This window comes from Neodiprion fabricii, chromosome 5, assembly GCF_021155785.1.
Source record: "Neodiprion fabricii isolate iyNeoFabr1 chromosome 5, iyNeoFabr1.1, whole genome shotgun sequence".
Taxonomy (NCBI): Eukaryota; Metazoa; Arthropoda; class Insecta; order Hymenoptera; family Diprionidae; genus Neodiprion; species Neodiprion fabricii.
In genome coordinates, this window is record NC_060243.1 from 31,040,600 (window position 1) to 31,061,948 (window position 21,349).

The 21,349-nt window shown below is 35.5% G+C and overlaps 3 protein-coding genes across 4 annotated transcripts; 2 read left to right on the top strand and 1 right to left on the bottom strand.

The window, feature by feature from the left end:
* Positions 1-2,051: 2,051 nt before the first annotated feature.
* Positions 2,052-4,422, top strand: LOC124182313 (cyclin-K). The gene is made up of 7 exons (XM_046569421.1): positions 2,052-2,270; positions 2,352-2,483; positions 2,582-2,687; positions 2,769-2,826; positions 2,924-3,096; positions 3,202-3,345; positions 3,489-4,422. Exons 1-7 carry the CDS (start codon positions 2,052-2,054, stop codon positions 3,872-3,874), a joined length of 1,218 nt encoding a protein of 405 aa, XP_046425377.1. The 3' UTR covers positions 3,875-4,422.
* Positions 3,020-5,985, bottom strand: LOC124182318. The gene is made up of 6 exons (XM_046569429.1): positions 5,772-5,985; positions 5,583-5,668; positions 5,295-5,458; positions 4,878-5,070; positions 4,602-4,772; positions 3,020-3,127 (listed from the first exon to the last, which is right to left on the bottom strand). The coding sequence occupies exons 1-6, from the start codon at positions 5,849-5,851 to the stop codon at positions 3,087-3,089; spliced, it is 735 nt and encodes a 244-aa protein (XP_046425385.1). The 5' UTR covers positions 5,852-5,985; the 3' UTR covers positions 3,020-3,086.
* Positions 5,986-6,458: 473 nt separating this feature from the next.
* LOC124182322 (DAZ-associated protein 2-like) lies at positions 6,459-21,244 on the top strand. 2 transcript variants are annotated; one of them, XM_046569433.1, is made up of 5 exons: positions 6,459-6,657; positions 19,596-19,664; positions 20,436-20,539; positions 20,623-20,787; positions 21,030-21,244. In XM_046569433.1, exons 1-5 carry the CDS (start codon positions 6,642-6,644, stop codon positions 21,207-21,209), a joined length of 534 nt encoding a protein of 177 aa, XP_046425389.1. In that variant the 5' UTR covers positions 6,459-6,641; the 3' UTR covers positions 21,210-21,244. The 2 variants fall into 2 exon arrangements, with proteins under 2 accessions (XP_046425389.1, XP_046425390.1); XM_046569434.1 differs by lacking the exon at positions 19,596-19,664.
* Positions 21,245-21,349: the final 105 nt, after the last annotated feature.

Below are 21,349 nucleotides of genomic sequence, written 5' to 3' on the forward strand. Positions count from 1 at the left end.
CTTCAATCTGACGAATCTGATTAATGACGTCGTTTTGGGTCGTTGATAAAATTTGTTTTACTTGCGACATTTCGAAATCGAAAGAATTGAAACACTCTGATTGGTTAGTATTAAAAAATCAACCAATCAGAAGCTTTCTCCAAACCTTTTGCTTCGTAATTGGGAAATAAAACGTAATGAAAGTGACGAATCTAACGGAAAGATTGCTGTTTGTGACGATCTGTACTGAGAAAATTAGTGTCACTCGAAAGTAGTCTTTGTCTGCTGCCTAACTTCATGCGATCCGGAAAAAGGAAGTTTCAGTCGGACCAAAGTTAAAGCGGTTTTTGATAATCTCTTTGCTATTTTTTTTTTTGAATCATATTTCAAAACAAATCTACGCCGCATGTTGTTAGATGCGCCCATCGAAAATAAACAATAACAACAGTTTGTATCGATCTGCGGTTGAAAATTTTTTTGCTAACTATGCTGGTATTATAGAAAGCATACTGACCATATTCTCACATGTGTCGGTAAATAGATTTTTGTTCCTTCTATCATCACAAATTCCTCACAAGGTTGGCTCTCTCATCTAAGTTTATATCTCTGGGATAGTACTGCACTCTACGCATAGAATTATAATGATAGACTGAGCGCTCCTATAAGAGGCACTGACAATTACATAAAAGGGACAGAGATATACCGGGAGGACTGCTCTCTCTTTTCAATCGGCGTCATGGTGGGAGACAACGGAACAGTGGAAGTGGAACAGCTATAGATACAGGCGCATAATTTCACCTCATTCTCCTCTGCCGCCTCGATCCGCGCCTCAAATATCGTCAGGGAGAGAGAAAGGAGTACTCCCGGCATATTTCTGTCCTTTAAATTTTTGATTCGAGCAGCTCATAAGAGCGCTCAGTCTATCTTTATAAGTCTATGACTTTACACGGCGGCTGCACCGAAAACCTTCAATGCCAGCCAATTCTAGAACGTTGACTGAAAATCACTGATCTCTACTATAGGCAGAGATCAGTGCTGAAAATATCCTCAGTCAACGCTTCGTGATAATATTGTATAGGGGCAAGACCGTGGTCGCGGCCAATTCGCAGTACACTGATAATGCCACCGCCATCTTATATTTTGTTACATTTCACAACTACCTGTTGATTCATGGCGTTCGCTCTTATAGCTTCGATATAAAGTGTTTTAAAGTGTTTGTAAGCAAATATGTCCAGAAAAGCAAACTGCTGTATATTAAATTGTTCCACCGTAACATCTGTACGGCATAGGTTTCCAAAAAATGTAAAAGATGTATTTCTTACATGAAAACATCGAGCTCAACACACGAGATTTAGCGAACTTAGCGCAAACATATTATGTGTAAGACATCAAATATAAACTAGTCTAATTGAATCATCTATTTAATCACCTTCCTTTTAGTAATAATTTTATAATACGTGAAAAAGTATTCCTTACTCTAAATTCGATTTTGCCGCTACCAATTCTTTATTAGTCTCTTTAGTACCGATGGCAACCACGGCAAGGTGAGTGGCGCTGACTACAGGAAAACTTGTCCCCCACCTCGGAGGACTGCAGATACGCTTCTATAAGTTCTATTTAGAATTGCGATTCCAGCGTAAGTAGTTTATTTTCCACTATTTACAATTGTTCGCGTTAAGTGGTTCAAATAATGAGTGTATATGTTAGTTTAACGCGTAATTTTGAAGCACAGAATTTACGAAGAATAGCCAATAAATACTTTTGCTGATATTGATTAAAAAATTCAAAATGTGATTGTTCTGATTATGGTGAACTATTCTAACCTGCAAGATAGGCGCAAAGCCTGACTTAACCCATATGTGTTCAGAATCTGAAACCCATTAGCCTTCGGTAATCATGTTTCGCAAGTGAATCGCATTCAAATATATTTTGAAAATATTCTCAAACAGTCCGAAATTTTTAACCAAGTATTAAAGGGCAGTCAGTCAAACTTTGAGAAGTGTAATTTCGTTCAAAGTTTTCTTGAATGAACACAAAGAAAATATCTTTATAAACTTATATAGACATTCAAAATGCCGTGCTGGTACTACGAGAAAAAAGAGCTCCGCAATACACCATCGATTCAGGATGGTATCGACTACGAGACAGAGTGTCGATACCGCAAGGAAGGCGCTAGGTTCATTATTGACACTGGAACGAAGATGGACCTTGGATATAACACTATGGCGACCGGTGTTGTGTACTTTCACAGATTCTACATGTTTCACTCGTTTAAGAATTTTCCTAGATATGTAAGTGCATATTCAAACTGCTTTAGATTTAGATTTACTCTATGCACCGATTCATATTTAATTCTTCATTATCTTACACAGGTCACAGCCTGTTGCTGCTTATTTCTTGCCGGAAAGGTTGAAGAAACACCTAAAAAATGCAAAGACATTATAAAAACTGCTAAGACGTTACTTAGTGATCAAAAGTTTCTGACTTTTGGAGAAGATCCAAAGGTGAGTGATTTTCAAGCCTTGAATTGATTTGTAGATGGCAATTTATTCAATTTGTTATTTTGAAACCGTACCAACATTTATTTTTAATGTATTTGCAGGAGGAAGTGATGACGCTGGAACGGATTCTTTTACAAACAATCAAATTCGACTTGCAAGTCGAACACCCGTATAGCTACCTATTGAAATATGCAAAGTGTCTGAAAGGCACGTGTTTTCTACATGCGATATCGATATAAAATTTTTATCGCTACCTAATCACAGCTATTATTCTTCTCGACTTTTCAGGTGATAAGAACAAACTACAAAAAATGGTGCAAATGGCGTGGACGTTTGTAAATGACAGGTGTAACTTCAACAATTTTCACTTTAATCTTTCTGAAAATTTTCATATTAATTGATTATTTAGCTTTAACATATTTTCTTGCACTTTACCGTTACAGCCTCTGTACTACACTCTCCTTGCAATGGGAACCGGAAATCATAGCTGTTGCTCTCATGTACCTTGCTGGTAAATTGAGCAAATTCGAAGTTGTCGACTGGAACGGAAGGCTCCCGAAGCATCTCAGATGGTGGGACATGTTCGTCGAAGACGTGACCATGGATTTACTTGAAGGTTCGAAGATGATTGTAGTATAGGTCTATAACTGCAAACATCCATAGCATAACAACTGTTACAGGCTCCAACATGTTTGCTTAAAATCAATCTTGTCAATTACAGATATTTGCCATCAAGTTTTAGACCTATACTCGCAAGCAAACAATGCGAAGGCACCGGATTCTCCGCCGCTTGTGTCGACTCATGAAGGAAATAGAGAATGGGCCACAATACCCACTGCTAACGACGTTGCCGCTAGTGCTCCAGGTATATCCTAACATATTTTATCATTCAATTATAATTTTCGAACAAACCGAATATTAAATCTTACACGACAAAGCTATTGTTCAAGACTATTTCAAATGAAAGAAAATTTGTCAAACGTTTGTTAATAATTATCTTATTCACAGCAACACCGAATAAAATTTCAAAAATTGAAGTTACCTCCAGTGCCGTAAACGGCTCCTCAAACGCGGATGCTACCGATGGTTCAAAGCCAGTTGAAATACCGGCTCACTTTCCTCCGTACCCCGCTACTTTTACACCATCTTCGACGGCCTATCCCCCTGTATTCCCGCCGACAAATATTTCCGTTCCACCGCCGTCCGTCACGGCGATTAATCACATCGTCTCGGCTATGCATCCCTTCAATTCATCAGGTGCAATTCGACCGCCAGCACCAGCTCTCGCTCCACCCACGTTCCAACCCTTTCCATACCCTGCAGCGACAACATATTTTCAACCTGGGAACCCAGCACCGCCATCTACGACACAGAGAGCTTATTACCCGCCCTAACAGACCGACGATTCCTAGGTTTACGATGTAGAATTACGGTTAGGTTTATGCAAATTGTGAACTTTGTACCGGAATCCCATGTTGATGTTGTTATGTACTCATTTTCCGGTCATGCATGAAATTCATTTTGTAAAAAATTGCTAGCAATTTATTATTGATTCATAAATCAATATCTAGGTGAAAAGAATATACTAAATGATATCATAGATGAAGAAAAGCGTGGCATTAAGCAAGCGATATTGCTAAATTTAAGCAATAGTGACAGGTACGAAAAACCGTCTCTCCTACTACAGTCGACCATTATCTCTTATCAATAGTAGTTTCATTTCTTTACAATAGATCAAATACATTTGATTTTCAATTGCTTCGGATACAGCTGTATGGAAATTTTTTATAAATACTATAAATCAGTAAATTACAATTAAATACATATGTAAAATAATCGCCAAGGTGTTGATCATTTTCACAAAGTGTACAATATCATATTAAAAATTCAGGAATATCAATTGCTATTATTGATAATAAAAGTGAGATATGTACCAACAAAATATTGACATGTCAACAATCTCTAACTTCAATCCAATCTCAAGATGTCCCGCTTCTGAGAATCCAAGCAAGTATAAAATTATTCGAATCACAAGAAAATGAGGTACGGAAATAATAATTTTTATTACAAAGTTCATCAAAGAAGGCACAAACGACATTATGATCTACATGTACAAATTACCTCTGCTGCTAAAACTACTCTGCTTGAAGACTGGATCGTGTAATAGACTACCTGGAATGGCAGAAAACAATTTCACCAAGGGCATAGCTGTCTCCGAATCAAGTAGAAACTCTTCCACGTAAAGTACGTACAGCACAGCAGAGAGTTCGAATATTTCAGCATACGACATTACTGGAAAATGAATAATTTTATCGGTTGAGGAAAATGAATTTTCCCACACGGAACTGATGGCAAAAAACGGTTGGCCATTTAAGATATAATATTACAAATACAAACCTCCAGCTGCAATTCCATGAACTATATTGGGTTGTTTGACACGTTCGACGTCATTCAACGGCGATTTACCGCTTTTAGTGGACAGCGATTGGAGAAAAGACGGCAAAATCGGCGCGACGTCTGATTTGTATGACGAAACGTGCTGGCATGTGAGAGTTATTATCTTCTCGGCGTTCAGCAGAAAATCCGTCAACTGAAAAACACAATTTGAAATTATCGCGCGCAATCGCAGTACGATTTTTTTTCAATCATTCAAATTCCGAACTATCTTGAGAAAGTCGATTGCATGTTTCCCGAATTAACGGTCAATTTTCGAACATCATGAAGTCACTGAGTAATAACGATCACGATATTATCAGTATGAACAATTTTAAGCAGATGGCAGACAATGAAATAAATTGAATACAATTCAGTTACCGTCGCAATGAATTCGGTCGAGTGTTTCGCGTCCAGATCCGGACTGACGAGACAGGCGTACAAATCGTTGTTGATTTTATAAATATTCGATGCTTTGAATCTTCCATGCTCTATAATGCATATTTCGTTCTCGCCTCTGCCGACGCTGCACATTCTCGTGAAGTCTGAAACAGAAACCTCGATTACGATGGTTTCGAAAAAATACTCTTCTTTCCCATTAGAGTACTGCAGAGCGGTAATTCTATTACAATGATACCAAAATCCATAGATCCTACAAAGTTAGAATACCAGATACGACGCTTCCTTCGACAATAAGGAAAGTCTTTATCGACGACGGCATCACGTTGTCTCCGGACCATCGTAGTTGATACTGGCTATAAAATAGATAGATATTTCATGTCTTTGCTGAACGTTCAGTCTAATCAATGGACACTTTCTTTAGCGTTGAATAGTTTAAAATCGACTACGGATAATTACAATTGCGAAGCATCGAGCTCGTCGTCGTCCCAAAAGGCTCGTGATTCCGGCTCAACAATTTCACCGAAAATTTGAGCCATGATTTTTGATATGTGTAATACTTGACGATGAACAAGAGAAACGTAACCTCACTTTTCTCCACTCAAATTAACAGCAAATGCATGATACAGCTGTTTCTAGGCGAGCCGTACGGCAGCGTCGGAGGGCGCAACAATGACCAACGCGCGCAGAACCGAATTCAAACGATTCGATTTGCCCGCGAATAATTCTACAAATGTCATCGTCAGAATATGTATAAATAAAAACAAAAATCTCAGAAGAATATGCACTGAAATAAAGTATTATTATATTACAGTGAGATTACGTACTAAATTTTACTTTAAAATAAAATACGAATGAATTATTTCAAGGCAAATTGATGAAATATGATTTCTTTCGATTTAACCTACAGACACAAATTGACAAAGTATTATTTTCTCATTGATAGGGGTGTGTGAAAATAGGGAGACGAAAGTTCTTTGTTAATTTAAATACCATTTTAAGCTCTAATTAAAGACAAATCGTAAAGAACGAAAAACTTTGGAACTACGATAGTTAGACGATATTTGATAGGCGCAAAAGTTGGACGCCAGCCGGTAGCACAGAGTCGCCAATCTATACATCTTGGGTAGAGTGCGAGGCGGTTGGTTCGTTGAAGTCGTAGTCCGTCCGTCAGGTGGAGTAGCGCGTGTGTCTCAAGTGTCAAGTGTCAAGCAGCCATATTCTCGTATTCTAAACTCGAAACACAAGTAGAAATATTTGGTGATTTTAACGAAAATAATTATTAGATTGAATAAATAATCCGTGCGCAAAAATACCGTTTGAGCAATAATGACTGACAAAAAAGGTAATTATCCAGCAAAATATCACTATAATATCGAATGAAATTACCTCACGATTATTACGTTTTCAACAATATTATAATATACGAGAAGAAATAGAGAGAAAAAGAGAGATGAGATAGATAGGGAATATTTTCGATGTGATCTAAAAAATAGAGAAAGAGAGAGAAAGAGAGAGAGACAGAGAGGAAAAAAAAGGAACGTTCGAAAATTAGGTGAAAAGTAGACGCGACAAACGGAAGAGAATCGTTGAAAATTAGCGAGCCTAACGCACGTCCATTCCTCTCCAAGGATAATTAACGTACTCGGTGTAAGTAATGAGCGATTGTTAGGTGCGGAAAATCCGCTCAATACTGAAGCAATCGAATCCCGCTCGGTAAATATCAATCGTATTCGGATCGGGCTTACGCGTATCGATTGAGCGTGTCATAAAAACCGCGTCCGGAACGAATCGGGATGCAGCATAAATTCGTTCGAAAAACTTGCAATGCACATCCCACCAAGTAGATCAATACTCCGGCCGACCTACCGACGACGCGATTCTAGTGTGTAGGAATATACAAAATGGCCACCGGCCTTGGAGAGAACCTGGATAGAAATTAAATGTACCCACGTATACCCCGCATCTCTTTTATGAGTTATGATTCGCGGAGGAACGTCTTTCGCTCAGTTTCTACGCGATCGTTATTTCACAATATCCGTAAAACATGTCCACGAATCGAACGGTCGAGTGAAAACTTTACGCTGATATTACGTTGCCTAGCTTCCAAGCTCAATATCGTCATTAAATACATGTTAAACAAGCGTTGCGCTTTTGTCTGACGAAATGGAACAAAAATACGAATTACACATCTTGTTTCATTACGCTTGAAGACTTTTATCATGAAAATGGAATTAAAAAAAAAAAAGATAAAAAAAAAATAAAAATAAATCGGGTATTCTGTATGCTAAATTGGAACCTCGGATATTGTTTACGAATATGTTTGATTGTGTTTAGTTCCGGTCCGCAGAAACGTATTCTTGATTTTCGTATGTTTTACTTATTTTAAGAATTCTCAAAGTCGCGCGGCGATTGGAAAATGTCTGTTTTTTGTCAAACGGTGTTTCTCTGTATCCAAGAATTCGTAACTTGGGGACTACATTCTCTATATCCGTAATATATCCTGAGTTAAGAATTATTTCATTATAATCGTTGATGGCAAAAAAAATTTGGTTTTTTGTAACGTCCGTAACTATGAAATTTCTGAAAATAATACTGAAAAATATCAATGACGATAAATTGTTCTCTACATATGAGCCAAACGACCTTAGAACGGTTTTCACGATATTCGCATAACGACTTACGGTCCAAAGTATGGCTGATGGTAGCATGAAATATTTCACCGCCACGTCGAGCGAGAAAACGTTCCCACAATTCTGCGCAATCGGTCGTTATCTCGGCATTTTTCATCCCGCCGGTGTCTCATGCATTTTAAAATTATTATAGGGACAACCGAAGTATCTGCACACTCAATAATGATTGAATAAATGATGTTTCAACACTCCAAAGCCTTTGAATTGATAATAATTGTAACTAGAATACAGATTCCTTAGTTGTATTCCGATTGCCGAATCTTTAATTGAAACGTCTGGTGTGGTTTCTTTACAGTTTGAAAAAAAAATAAAATAAAACCATTCTCAACAAGATGCATGGTTAACATCTTCGTTACGAAATTTAATTTCACCCAAGAGAAGAAGAAACAAATCGGTGTGAAAGTCATGACAAATGACTCCCGGGAGTAAGTTAAGGTCGATCCTTTTTTTCTTTTTTTTTTTATTAATTTTCAGGTACCTACCTACCGCCGGATATTTCAACAGAGTTCGGTTCGTCTCTCCTAGCAATACTTTTCGTCCTAAGGAAAAGGTCCTATAGGGTATGCCTGGCGTTTTCTTCTTTTTTCTTATATTTTTTTTACGGTTTTTTGCATCCATACTTTCATTTAAACCGTGTGATCGTTAGACGTTCAGCGAAAGGAAAGTAAAAAGTCAGCTTTTCCTCCTTAAAGAATGCAATTGAAGAAAAGGACGGGATAGTGTATAATTTTGTGAAAAAACTGTAAAGAACGACCATCAGTCGGTATTCGATATTTCAAAGCGCCGCAAGCTCAGACTTGGAGAAAAAAGAAAAGAAGCTCAATTCATAAAACCGAAAAACGCGTGCAACGATATATTTTTATTAGACACAAATCAAACAGAGCGAATTCCTTGGTTCGTTAAACTTACGCAGCTTCTTGACAAGGTGAAAGATAAAGAAAAAAAAAAAAGATGGCAATCGTAATCGATTCTCTTCGCGAGATGTTTAACTTTATTAGCTAGCTGAAGAAATGTAACTGCCACCGAGTACCGTTGAATCATCGTTTATGTCATCTTATAAGGTCGAATGAGGGTGTGACTCGAATTAGTTCTGATTTCAATATATTCCAATGAAAATTAACCCAATTTGCATATCCTTCTGACGTTCTGTATTCGTAAATTACAGTTCGTTAACCTTCAACGGAAGGAAAGTGACTAATAAAACTCTATGCAAATTCCACTCGACAGTTTAACGATGATCCTACTTGATGGTTAGATGATAATTTTACTTAACAGTTAAACGATGATAATTAATTTGACTCGATGTCACGACGAATATTAAAAAAATAGAATACATGTACGTATCGAGATTTTTACCCATCCGAAGATGGTACCGAAAGCTTGAAAAAAAAAAAGAACAAGAACAGACAATTACACTCTTCTTAGCTGCAATTAATCATCGAGCGGATTATATTTTTTCGGACACACCCTTGTATCTTACCGTGAATAAATCAGCGTCTAAAGTTTCGTGATAAAAAAAATATGTATATCTATATATAAATATATATACACACACGTACAATTTGGCATTTAAAATTACCTCGAGATTACGTGTACAGATATATAGCACTGATTGATAGCCAATTCGAGTATTGCGATATCGATAAATCAGCGTTCATAATTCGACACGCGGAAGTCCCGGGGCGTTTTTTTTATTTTTTTTTTTTTTACTCGTTACAAACGCAAGTACGATATTTCAGCGCGCGAAACGTCGCCGAAACAAAAAGCGAACGAACGAACGAAATAACAAGCGACGACAAAAAAAAAAAAAAAAAAAAAAAAAAACAAAAAATAAATAAAAAACATATCTTCAAAAAAGAAAAATAAGAGCACACGTACGATTACCGTGAAAACGAATTCGACGACGAGAAACGAGAACCGAAAAAAAGTATAATTAATGTAAAAACAACGAGGAACGGAAAAAAAATGAAAAAAAAAAAAAATGAAAAAAACAAAAACAAACGAAGACGGGTTAGTGCTGGTGGTTATCGTCTCAAAGTGTGAGGATATAGAGGCCAAGGTTGTGCAGGGTGTCGATGTGTTTGCAGCGGATTGATCCAAGTCAGTAGGTGGAGCCAACGAGCGAGCGACGCAAGTCCAGACTAAGCCACGTATCTACCTAAACCTTCTCTATATATTATATATATATATATATATTAAATTAACTCACTACATGTCTATGTGCCTATTAGTGTCTATGCATATATCTGTATGTATATGTATATATTATATAGTACACACGTGTACGTATGTATAATCTATATACATATATTAACGCATTATATCGATCGCCACCCTGTACGTGCTAGGATCGTTGGGAAAAATTGTGAATAAAGTAAAGTAAATAAATGAACAAGTAATTCGTAAGTCTGTTTTCAATAAGCATGGATTTTAACGTTAATTCGGTACCTGCGCCTTTTCTGCTTCATACGCGCATACATAAATTTTCAATTACAATAGACGATACGTAATATTGTTGTCTTTCCTACGTTTTTTTTTTTTTCTTTTTTTTTTTTTTCCAGCTTATTGAAACGTGCGTGTATTATAGGAAGAATATGTAATAATTCTCGATTCGATATTGATTGTATCACAAAACGTCCGAACTTCAGGGTGACGGGATATACATACATGTACGTATACATACATTGCCATATATATGATATATCTACATCAGACCTGTCCTTAATAAGGGCAAAATCGAATCTTAATGGTCTTACCCCCATACTTTTTCCCATAAGAAAAGCATCGGTTTTTCGGGATTTTTAATCGTTTTTTTACCGCTACCGTAATTATCAGCTAAAAAATCGCAAATTCTCAGAAAATGTTGACAGTTGTGTTATCCTTTTGTCCAATCTTTTGGAATTCGATGCAAGCATTCTTGGACTAGATCGATCACATCTTTATTCACTAAAAACGCGGAAAAGAGTCGATCGATCTAGCCCAAAAATGCTTGTATCGAATTCCAAAAAAATTGGACGAAAAGGTAACATAACTGTCAACATTTTCTGAGAATTAGCGATTTTTTAGCTGATAATTACGGCAGCGGTAAAAAGAAACGATTAAAAATCCCGAAAAACCGATGCTTTTTTTATGGAAAAAAGTAAGGCTTCCTAGGCTTGGGTAAATATGGAGGGAAAATTTTTAAAAAATACCGCCATTTTTTTTAAATTATTTCGAACCAATTTGGGGGGTAAGACGATTAAAATCCGATTTTGCCCTTCTTGAGGACAGGTCTAATCTACATATATATATAATATATGTATATATATATATCTGAGCGTAATAAAACAGAATAACCGTATACCACCTGATATATATAATATCAGGTAATGGAAAAATCGTGTACAGCAATTTCTGAACGGGTCGGATTTTATTTTATTTTATTTTTTTTTTTTTTTTTTCCTGTCATTCTTCTCCTCTCGGATCGAAATCATATATGTACGATATACAAACAATGCGTATTTTTATTACGCTCTAGGCATATGTATACACATTCCTATGTATAGATACATATACATACATATATATATGTGTATGCATACATACGCACGCCCACACTTATAATATACATATAACGCCCGCGTACGCTGAGAGTCGAAAGGGTTGATCGTTTCTGGTGGAATATAAGAAAACAAAAAATATATATGTATATATATATATATATATGTATAAGGACAAGATTACACGTCCGTTTTTACACGCGTATAAATTAGACGTCGATTCTTTGCGTACGCGCGTTGTTATTAATATTATTATATTATCATTATTATTATTATTATTATTATTATTATTATTATTAAATACGTACCAGAATGTATATCTTTACATTACTATATATGTATATATATGTATACATACATACATATATATAAATATAAATATGCACACAAGTATATATATATATATTTATATGTATATATATATATATATATATTTGCATATATATAAAGTAAGTGATTTTTTTTTTCCTACGGCTGATTAATTTACAACCGAAATTTCGAGCGATTAATTTCATTATACATGTAATACATATGTATAAAACCGACAATTTTCTTCTCAGTACTCTGTTACTGTATATGGGAAGAAAGAAAAGAGTAAGAGAAAAAAAATTTCTCGTCGGGCTGGTTCAATTGTCGTGTGGTTGTGGCCGATGAAGGAAAAGGAAAAAAAAAAACACTTACTATATATTATCGATACGCCGAAATTGGTATTACCTGTGTACCGAGGCTATAACGATAACGATGACGATGACGATAATGATGATGACGATGATGATGATGCATGGCTACAGATATATCATCGATTTCGACGTATCGTTAAAAAGTTGTACTGAGATTGTGGTATTGGTTGTTTGCTTAGAAAAAGATTATTATTTATTTATTTTATTTGTTTATTTTTCTTTTCACATATTTATTTATTTTTATTTTGAAGGCTGTATCCGTGACCCGGCGAAACGAAACTTGACAATGAAAATATACCGTTCTGAAAATAATATCAATATCGCGAATGTGAATATTCGTACGACAGTATTGCAGCAGTTTCTGAATTTGCGTCTGATAATTTGTTCGACCAAAATTTTACCGGGACACAGTATTACGCCGGAGAGAGGGACGAAAATATAATGTAAAAGCTCGACTTTAACAACGTTTCTTTTCTCCATCGAAGTAGCTCACTTTTAACACTATAGTGCATGACGCTTTTTATTCTTGATTACAAGTTTTTGTATATAACCAATTAAGGATACCTTGTACTAAACGTACGGGGAGGAAAGAAAGAAAAAAAAAAAAAAGGTTCTCAAATTTTTACAATATTTTGAAACAATTCGAAAATATAACAAAAGAAACTTGTAGTCAATATTGCATGATTCAAATATAACTAGCATATATATATATATATATATGCACATATATGTATATTAATTGCAATAAATAGTATTTTGTTCTTTCGAGATTGTTAACTACATAAACAATATAGGTATAATTCGTTACACGCGAACCGTAGTTACGAAAAAAAAAAATAAAAAAAAAACATTGTTCTAGTCTTTCTCATAGCCTTTGGTCATTGTATAATAATAATAGTAAAAAGATACATTTACGTGCATTTTATGCATATATATATACATATATACGTGTACAACGAATTATATATGTATGTATGCACTTGTATGCATGTATGGAAAAATTAACGGTGATCGAATTTGATTGAAAATCGAAAAGTGAACGAAAAGAAAAACAAAAACATTGATAACGGTCGTAAAATCCGTCGCGTATTGAGAGAATATTCCAAACCGATGCTAACGAAGTTTTAAACAAATTATGTCTACGATGCATTAAAGTATTTTCGGTACGTAATTCGATTTCCTTTTCTTGTCTTTTAGATTATTATTGTATGAAGATATTATTATTTTGTTTCCATAAGCCGCATGATATGCATAGTTTCTATGGTAATTAATACTATTACATATATAAAATGATTATCTCTGCGCTCATACGCCTTATTATTTTAGTCTTCGTTCTCGCGTATTTATTGTATATACATAAGGTGTATACAAGAATTCGTATTGTGTTGTTTAAATTTTTTTTTTTAACAACAAATGAATCCGGCGAAGGCGACGAGGCATCTGTGCGCATGGTTGATCAACGCATGTCGATTATAGAAGTATTTTATCACGTTTTTGAAAAAAAAAAAAACGTCGAGCACCCCTTTTAAGAATTTAAAGAAAAATATTAATCTCGCTTGTTCTTTTTCTAATATTTTTTTTTTCTTCTCTCTTCACATCCAACTTACGGACCCGCAATATTCATTCGAGTCCTTTTCAGCGTTCTTCCGTTCGATTTCACGCGGTCGAAGAGACGAGCGAAAAGAAAAAAAAAAAAACGCGAAAAACTCTCTCAAAAATTTGTACAAAATTTACAACAGTTGGAGAAAAATGAAGAGAAAAAAAAAAAGAAGAAAAAGAACGACGCTGTTTGCTGTTTGCTGTTTACTGAATTGTTTTTGATTGCATGGTCTTTTTTAAGAAATTTTCATTTGTCTTGCGGAATGATACATCTATCTATTTAAATATTTATAGGAATTAATCCCTCCGTCGTCACCTTTTCAACGATATTTCGTTTATCTCGCTTCTTTACCCAGTCGAGTAGATGGAACGAAAAATTTTCTCGTGTTATTTTCATATCTTTTCACAGCCACGAATTAAATATAAAATATAAAAAATAATGCCAGCCTACGTGCATGCGGTAAGAAAAATGATAAACCAGATTGCACGCGAAAGGTGCAGACGAAGGTTTCTTTTCTAATGCTATATTTATATTACGTGTATACATAGCACGTTGTTGCTGCATGTCTATTTGTTTTTTCCTATAGGTGAAAACAAAAGATGCACCCATAAAGTTTATACCTATATGTATATTCTCTGCAGTTAATAGTGAGCTTAATAAAAATAATGATGTTTCGTGGGCCCGAAGCGAAAGTAAAGAAAAGTATAAAAGAAACGTGACAAACGGGTAATCAACGTGAAAGAAAGAAGTAACGAAAAAAAAAAAAAAAATTTACCAATTTTTGCACAGACTAGAAAAAAATTTAACAAACAGTTGTCAAATTTTCAACCGCGCCGAAGCATAACTGAGGTTTGTTATTTTTTCTTTACATATTTTTCTTCAGCTTTGACGCACGGAGCATCATTGTTATAAACGTTAATTACATACATCATATAGTAAAAATGTACATTCGAGTGAACTTATACCACTTAGCTTTTTTGTAAAAATAATATATACATATGTTTTTTTGGGTTGATATTTTTCATTTGTTTTTTCATATATTGTTTTCATTTTTTATTATACATAACGTGCAATCGTCTTGCGGTTTATAAGGCCGCTTTTCCTAAACGCGTTGAATTCGGAAGTTTGCGGTATACCATTTGTCGAAAAAAAATCTCCCGACGATTCCGCGATCGGCCTTATAACGTGAGACGAGTGTACAGCTACGATGCGAACTTGAAAATACCGCACGATTCGTTTGCCCCGCAGAATTCAGAATCCGAAATGGATTTTTTTACTCACATAGGAAGCGGTGAAACTCAGCAGATTGACCGTCCGACTGCGCATGCGCGAGTTTTGTCAGGCTTTCATGCAGGCTGGCCACCTCAAGCTTTCAGCTGTAAAATTCGTCATATAAAGGTTAAGTAGGTGATACGATTTTGTTTTTAGTTGAAGCAGATCTCGAATAATTGATGTTTAGCGAATAGAGAAGGCTTCGCGAAATTTATAGACCGGTCAAAATTGGTCCAAATTGAATATATTCGAGATATGGCTGTATTTTCGCGTTCGTGTTAGTTCGTTATTCGATCCTCAGGAACTCTAATCCATAGCCTTATAAAGATAGACTGAGCGCTCCTACAAGAGGCACTGACAATTACATGTAAAGGACAGAGATATACCGGGAGTACTGCTCTCTCTTTTCAATCAGCGTCATGGTGGGAGACAACGGAGCAGTGGAAGTGGAACAGCTACAGATATAGGCGCATAATTTCGCCTCATTCTCCTCTACCGCCTCGATCCCCGCCACAAATATCGCTAGAGAGAGAAAGGAGTACTCCCGGCATATTTCTGTCCTTTAAATGTTTGCTTCAAGCGGCTTGTAAGAGCGCTCAGTCTATTTTTATAAGTCTATGCTCTAATCTCAAGTCATTTTTGAGCTGCACAGCCGATGTTTCGAGAAACCAGCAAAGTTTGACGTTTTTTGCGTTTTCCTCAAAAACTGTTATCGGTAAATGAAAAACGATTTGACCACCGTGTAGAGTGGAAAATTCTACATCGAATTGTGTCCTCATATGTCGGAATCGGAATAGGATTGACAAATTAAGAAAATAGAAATTATTGCACCAGAATTCCCCAGATACTGTCGATAAGTAGAATTTCTTTTTTCTTCATTTGTTAATCCGATTCCGTTACCGACATATGAGGACACAATTCGATGTAGAATTTTCCGCTCTACACGATGGTCAGGTAATTTTTTTTCCATTGATAGCAGTTTTTCAGGAAAATGTAAAAAACTGTTAAATTTTGCTGCAGATCTTCCCTACCAATAGAGTTCAACGATTTTGAGCATGCGCAGTCGGTCACTCAGCCTGATAAGTTTCACTCTTCCAGATTTTCGCGTATAAATTGACCAAACGACGCGATAGGCGATAACGTTGGCATCGTAGCTGTACGGCGAGTAAAAAACACATTTACGATTTGATTGAAACGCCTTGCTCGCGGTAAAAGGATTTGAGGAATTACCCAACATGCAACTTGAATGACTTTCTTTTCAATCGTATCGATCATTCAAGTGTAAAGAACTCGACGATATTGATACTCGAAACCTTTTACTAAGTTTGCGCATACGGTTATGGAAAATTTGGTGTGGGCTGACGTCTATATGTTAGAAAATGCTGCTGATGATGATGATAATGATGACGATGATGATGATGATGTTGATGATGATGGTGATGATGATGATGATGATGATGATGGTGATGATGATGGTGATGATGATGATGATGATGATAACGTCCAACAATTTTATACTTTGGCGCCGATCCGTAGCATCTGCGACGTTGCTTTATCGCGTTTGCTACGGCCACGGCGAAGTGTAGAAAAGCAAAAAGAAAAACAAAAAAAAAAAGAAAGAAAGAATTAAAGAGAGAATTTGGGTGTTTTTGCATTGGTCTAGAGTTTCTTGATTTATAAGATCGTTACGATAATGAATGAAGAAAGAAAAAAATAATAATAACAATAATATATGCATAATTTATCTGACAATGAAAATTTTGTAAACAGAGTCAGTAAAAATATATAGTTAGGAACGTGTGTTGTAAGAAAATTAGATTGAATACTGCACAGGTCCCAATTATCATTAAATATATGCACAATTTATTATACGGTAAATAATCGCCAGGTTAGATCGATTTTAGAAAAGACAAAATAAATAAATAAACTAAAGAGCCAAATAAACGAAAAAAAAAATCCATAATCAAATAATAAATGACCCGTATGTTTAATGATGTTTGGAATTTATCTAATATATTGGATATATATATATATATATATATATATATATATATGCAGAGATTTGTTGTTTGCTGAATCTTGTGGATGTGTGGAAATTTAATATATTATTATTATTATTCATTGTACCACTGTACTTTATTGTATATTTACACACTACTCACAGCTCGAACGTATATAATTATATATTCAGTTAATATATTGTATACTGAATTTAAGAATGTTTTCGGGGCATTAAATAATATATATATTACCTATATAATTGACCTATTAATGCCTATTATTGTATGTTATACAACAACGCCGCTATTTTACGGATCGAGAAAAGTTATTGAAAAATAATGAAAAAATTTCACACCCACGATCGATTGCAATGTCTGAGAAAAAAAAGGGGACCATATAAATATACATGTATAAAAATGTGATTTTTTATAATTCAAATATCGATGGTTTCGCGTCGAGATTAAAAAAAAAAAAAGATTATTATATTCATATTATGAAATGAAATATGTCCTCTGATGTAATGAACTATTGGGCGTTAATGGGTTAAAAAACAATTATATGGCTTGATTTATCATTTTTCACTCGTTTTCGATTTTTTTTCTTTTCTTTTTTCTGCCTTTTCTTTGTTCTCGATTGAACTTTCATACACGTTCATTATTATCTTTATAATATAGTTTATCAAAAAAAGAGAGAACCTCATTGCTTCATTTCCGAGTTACAGATTTTTCTTACTTTGAACTCACATTCATTTTTATTCTTCTTCTTTTTCCTTTTTTTTTTTTTGTTTTTTTTTTCGTTTTTTATTTTTAGAAAGAATGTATTTAGCTTATATACTTTGATTGTGTAACGCTAAAATATATAATTGCTTTTGAGATCAGTTTTTATTATATATTATTATTATTAAAATATATTATTATAGTATAATTGGTGAAGGTAGGTCGTTGACAATTGTCAAAACTATCTTACTTCGGACGGGGAGATTATGCTGCTGTAATTTATTTAACCTTTGTCAAAATGGACGGAAAAAATGAAGAATAATATGAAATAATGTTGAAAAAAAAAAAAAAAATCAACAATCAAAAATTAAAAAAATAATAAGAAACACATGTTATCTCATTCTCATTTTTGTACTCACACATTTCTTCAACAATGATTTCCCTCTCGAGATGTAAGACGGTTTTAATTCTGCGCATACGTACTTTGAAGCACCATTTCCGTCAGTCAATTCGTTACTCCGAATATATATAACGGTCATTAATTATCAAGGTTGAAATGAAAACGAGTAAATACCTACAGAAGTTTCTCCGTCACTCACAGAGTAAGGGAATAGAAGGACGGATGCGGGGCGTGGTTTTCTTTTTGTTTTTTCGATTGCGTTCTTTTCGTTCATCATAATAATAAATGATCTCAATTATTTTCCCAGTTTTTTTTTTTTTTTTTTTTCCTTGTCCTATACTTTTCCTTCTTGTTCTTTCGTTTTATTTATAACTCCGATTATTATCGTTTCTCATTGTTCATCAGTTTCATTTATATTATATAGTCACTAACTCATTTGAGCTTCAGTTTAGTAATTTAATATATACCAGTGTATGTTACGTGTAAGATATTACATACTTTATTAAACTATAAGGTATATTGCGATTGGACGGTGACTTGGAATTTTTTAAACTCCCTTTTTTTCACGCACTATGAAATTCAAAGTGAATCGCGGCTATTCAACAATCATGCGCACGGTCGATTAACAATTTTTCGGATATCACATCGACACGCACATATATACATATACATATACACACTCACACACATATATATATATATATATATATATATATATATATATATATATATATATATATATAGATATATGAATATGTATATATATACTAATTAATATTCTAAGGTGTGCATGGTAGAAATTACATATACAATATATGTGTATACTGTATAAGTATACGTATATGTTTATGTGTATCCGACAATTGCAATCATCGACGAGCAGAAAAATATCATGGATTCGAAAGTGCGGAGTAATAAGGAAAACGAGAAAGTGAAAAGAAGAAGAAAATGAGAAATAAAAAAAAATAAAAAAAAACACGTCACCGATCAATAATATACACATGGCTCGAGTCAAGGTAGAATCGGAGGTGGATCGATCGGTTCATCCTATTTTATCAAGAACCCTTTGTCATTCTGTTTAAAACAATAGCGAAAGTATTGTGATTCCAACCCCGGTTTTGTACCGAAACTCGAACCATCCGCAACACGCTAGATATCTGAGTTTGTACATCTTTTTTTTTTTTTTTTTTTGTTTTTCTTTCCTGTTTTGTCTTTCTTTGATCGAGTGTCACCGACTTTTGTCTGTACTCGAGAGAAAGAGAGAGAGAGAGAGAGAGAAAAAAAGAAGAAAAAAATGCTAAATGCGTGACACATGCCGCAAAAAATATCTTTACATCGTTACAAAGAGCTAAGACTAGAGTTGGATTTGACTTGTGTTTCAGCTTACCCCGTCGCACCTCATCCACCAACCGGCTTCGTGCCAGCGCCAGCTCAGCCTGCTACATATGGCGGTAAGATATCAGCTTTTCACCGAACGTAAACACCAATTTATGTATTTAATTGTGTTAGAAGTGGTGCTGTTCGATTAATCGGTTAGTCGCGTTTTTATATTAATCGCTCTTTCGATTAATCGATTAATCGACGATTTCCGTTAATCGATTTTCCAATTAATCCTAATCGATGGTTTCGATGATTTATCGATTTATTGGAAAAACGATGAATCGAAAAACTCAATAATCGATCAGTCGAAGCTGCCGATTAACCGATTAATGGCACAGCACTAGTCAGAAGTGCGCAGAGTTGGCGGTTTTCCGACGAGTGTGAAGTTTGCAGCTTATGCCGCGACTAAGACGAGCGTTGTAATCACACAACTCGGATATCGCTTATCCGCACGTTTGGTACACGATATTTTTTTCCAACACCTACGAGTGGAAATTTGATTCGAGAAGCAACGAAGGCAACACTGCGCGTAAAATTGGGATTAGGTTAAGTAACTTACGCTCAATGACGCTCAAAGTGCGTAAAATTGAGTCATCCGAAAGTGCGCATGCGCCAAAGAAAGTCCTAGTGTGGAAAACCGAGCACTTCGGTTGTGCGCGGCGCTAATCTCGTTCTACCGTAACGGACGCTTCTGAGGTTTCGAAGATCGAACTTTTCCAGCGGGTGTTGGAAAAATCAACTTTTGCGAACTGAGGAGCGTTTTCATTCACTTATTTCACTCTCCATTAGGCCCGATAGCCAAATAAAATAATCCTCAGAACTGACGATTACTTTTCGAACAGTTGCAGGAGCCTCGCCGTACGGGGTCTTCCCCAACCAGCCACAGCTCTACGCTACCCAGGGTCCGCCACCGCCAACGTATGATCAAACCCTCACTCATCCCATGGTGAGATTTTCCTCTGAAATTTAACTTGGACTGACAGCTCTACTTCATGATTTGTTCGACGTTACACTTTCACTTTTTTCCAGATGTACCAGCCGATGTATGGTCAAGGCTATCCGGGCGGTTATCTAGCTGGATATCCAGCAGCCTATGGACCACTTCAGTACTATCCTCCGCTAGCTACAGCTGCCGCCTATTATCCAGCAGCTGCGATGCAACCCGCCCCTGTTAGGCCAACGATCATGGTTCCTGTGAGTAATTTGTGGGATGCTTTCATAGTACAACTTTATAAAAAATTATTAGTTATCAAAGATTGTATGTCTAGAAAAATTTATAGGGACACTCCAAAGTTATAAGGTAATACAATAATTATGGTCAAAATTTTCTTCCCGGGGAAAAGCGATTGTCTTATTATTTTTTATATTAGAATTGTTCAATTAATCTCTCGACAAGTTAAAATATAAAGTTACGCTATAAAATACCTTTCATGCAGAACGGATTTGAGGGAGCAAGATTCGACGGAATCTCGCAACAAGTATTGCCACCACCACCACCGGGAGTAGCAGCGAATGCAGCGCAGTTAGCTGCCATGGCTGGTCACAGTGTCGCTTTATCGCAAAAGAAAGGTTCGTTCCTTGGAGGTGGAACAGAAGGTGGATATACGTTCTGGTAAACGTACGGCAAACTGAGGGGATTTGGGTAGGGGTGGGAAAAAAAAGGGCGGGGAGGGGAGGGGGGAGAGTAGTAAAGACACGAGGCGAGACTTAGAAGAAATAATACAGAGACAGCGACGAAAGGAAGAAGAAGAAGAAG

Coding starts and splice junctions, on each gene's coding strand:
- LOC124182313 (XM_046569421.1), top strand. CDS start 2,052: ATGCCGTGCTGGTACTACGAGAAAAAAGAGCTCCGCAATACACCATCG. Junction 3,097..3,201: donor GACCATGGATTTACTTGAAG/GTTCGAAGATGA, acceptor TGTCAATTACAG/ATATTTGCCATCAAGTTTTA. Junction 3,346..3,488: donor CGTTGCCGCTAGTGCTCCAG/GTATATCCTAAC, acceptor TCTTATTCACAG/CAACACCGAATAAAATTTCA.
- LOC124182318 (XM_046569429.1), bottom strand. CDS start 5,851: ATGGCTCAAATTTTCGGTGAAATTGTTGAGCCGGAATCACGAGCCTTT. Junction 5,071..5,294: donor CGACCGAATTCATTGCGACG/GTAACTGAATTG, acceptor TGTGTTTTTCAG/TTGACGGATTTTCTGCTGAA. Junction 4,773..4,877: donor TCATGGAATTGCAGCTGGAG/GTTTGTATTTGT, acceptor TTCATTTTCCAG/TAATGTCGTATGCTGAAATA.
- LOC124182322 (XM_046569433.1), top strand. Junction 19,665..20,435: donor TCAGCCTGCTACATATGGCG/GTAAGATATCAG, acceptor CTTTTCGAACAG/TTGCAGGAGCCTCGCCGTAC. Junction 20,788..21,029: donor GGCCAACGATCATGGTTCCT/GTGAGTAATTTG, acceptor CCTTTCATGCAG/AACGGATTTGAGGGAGCAAG.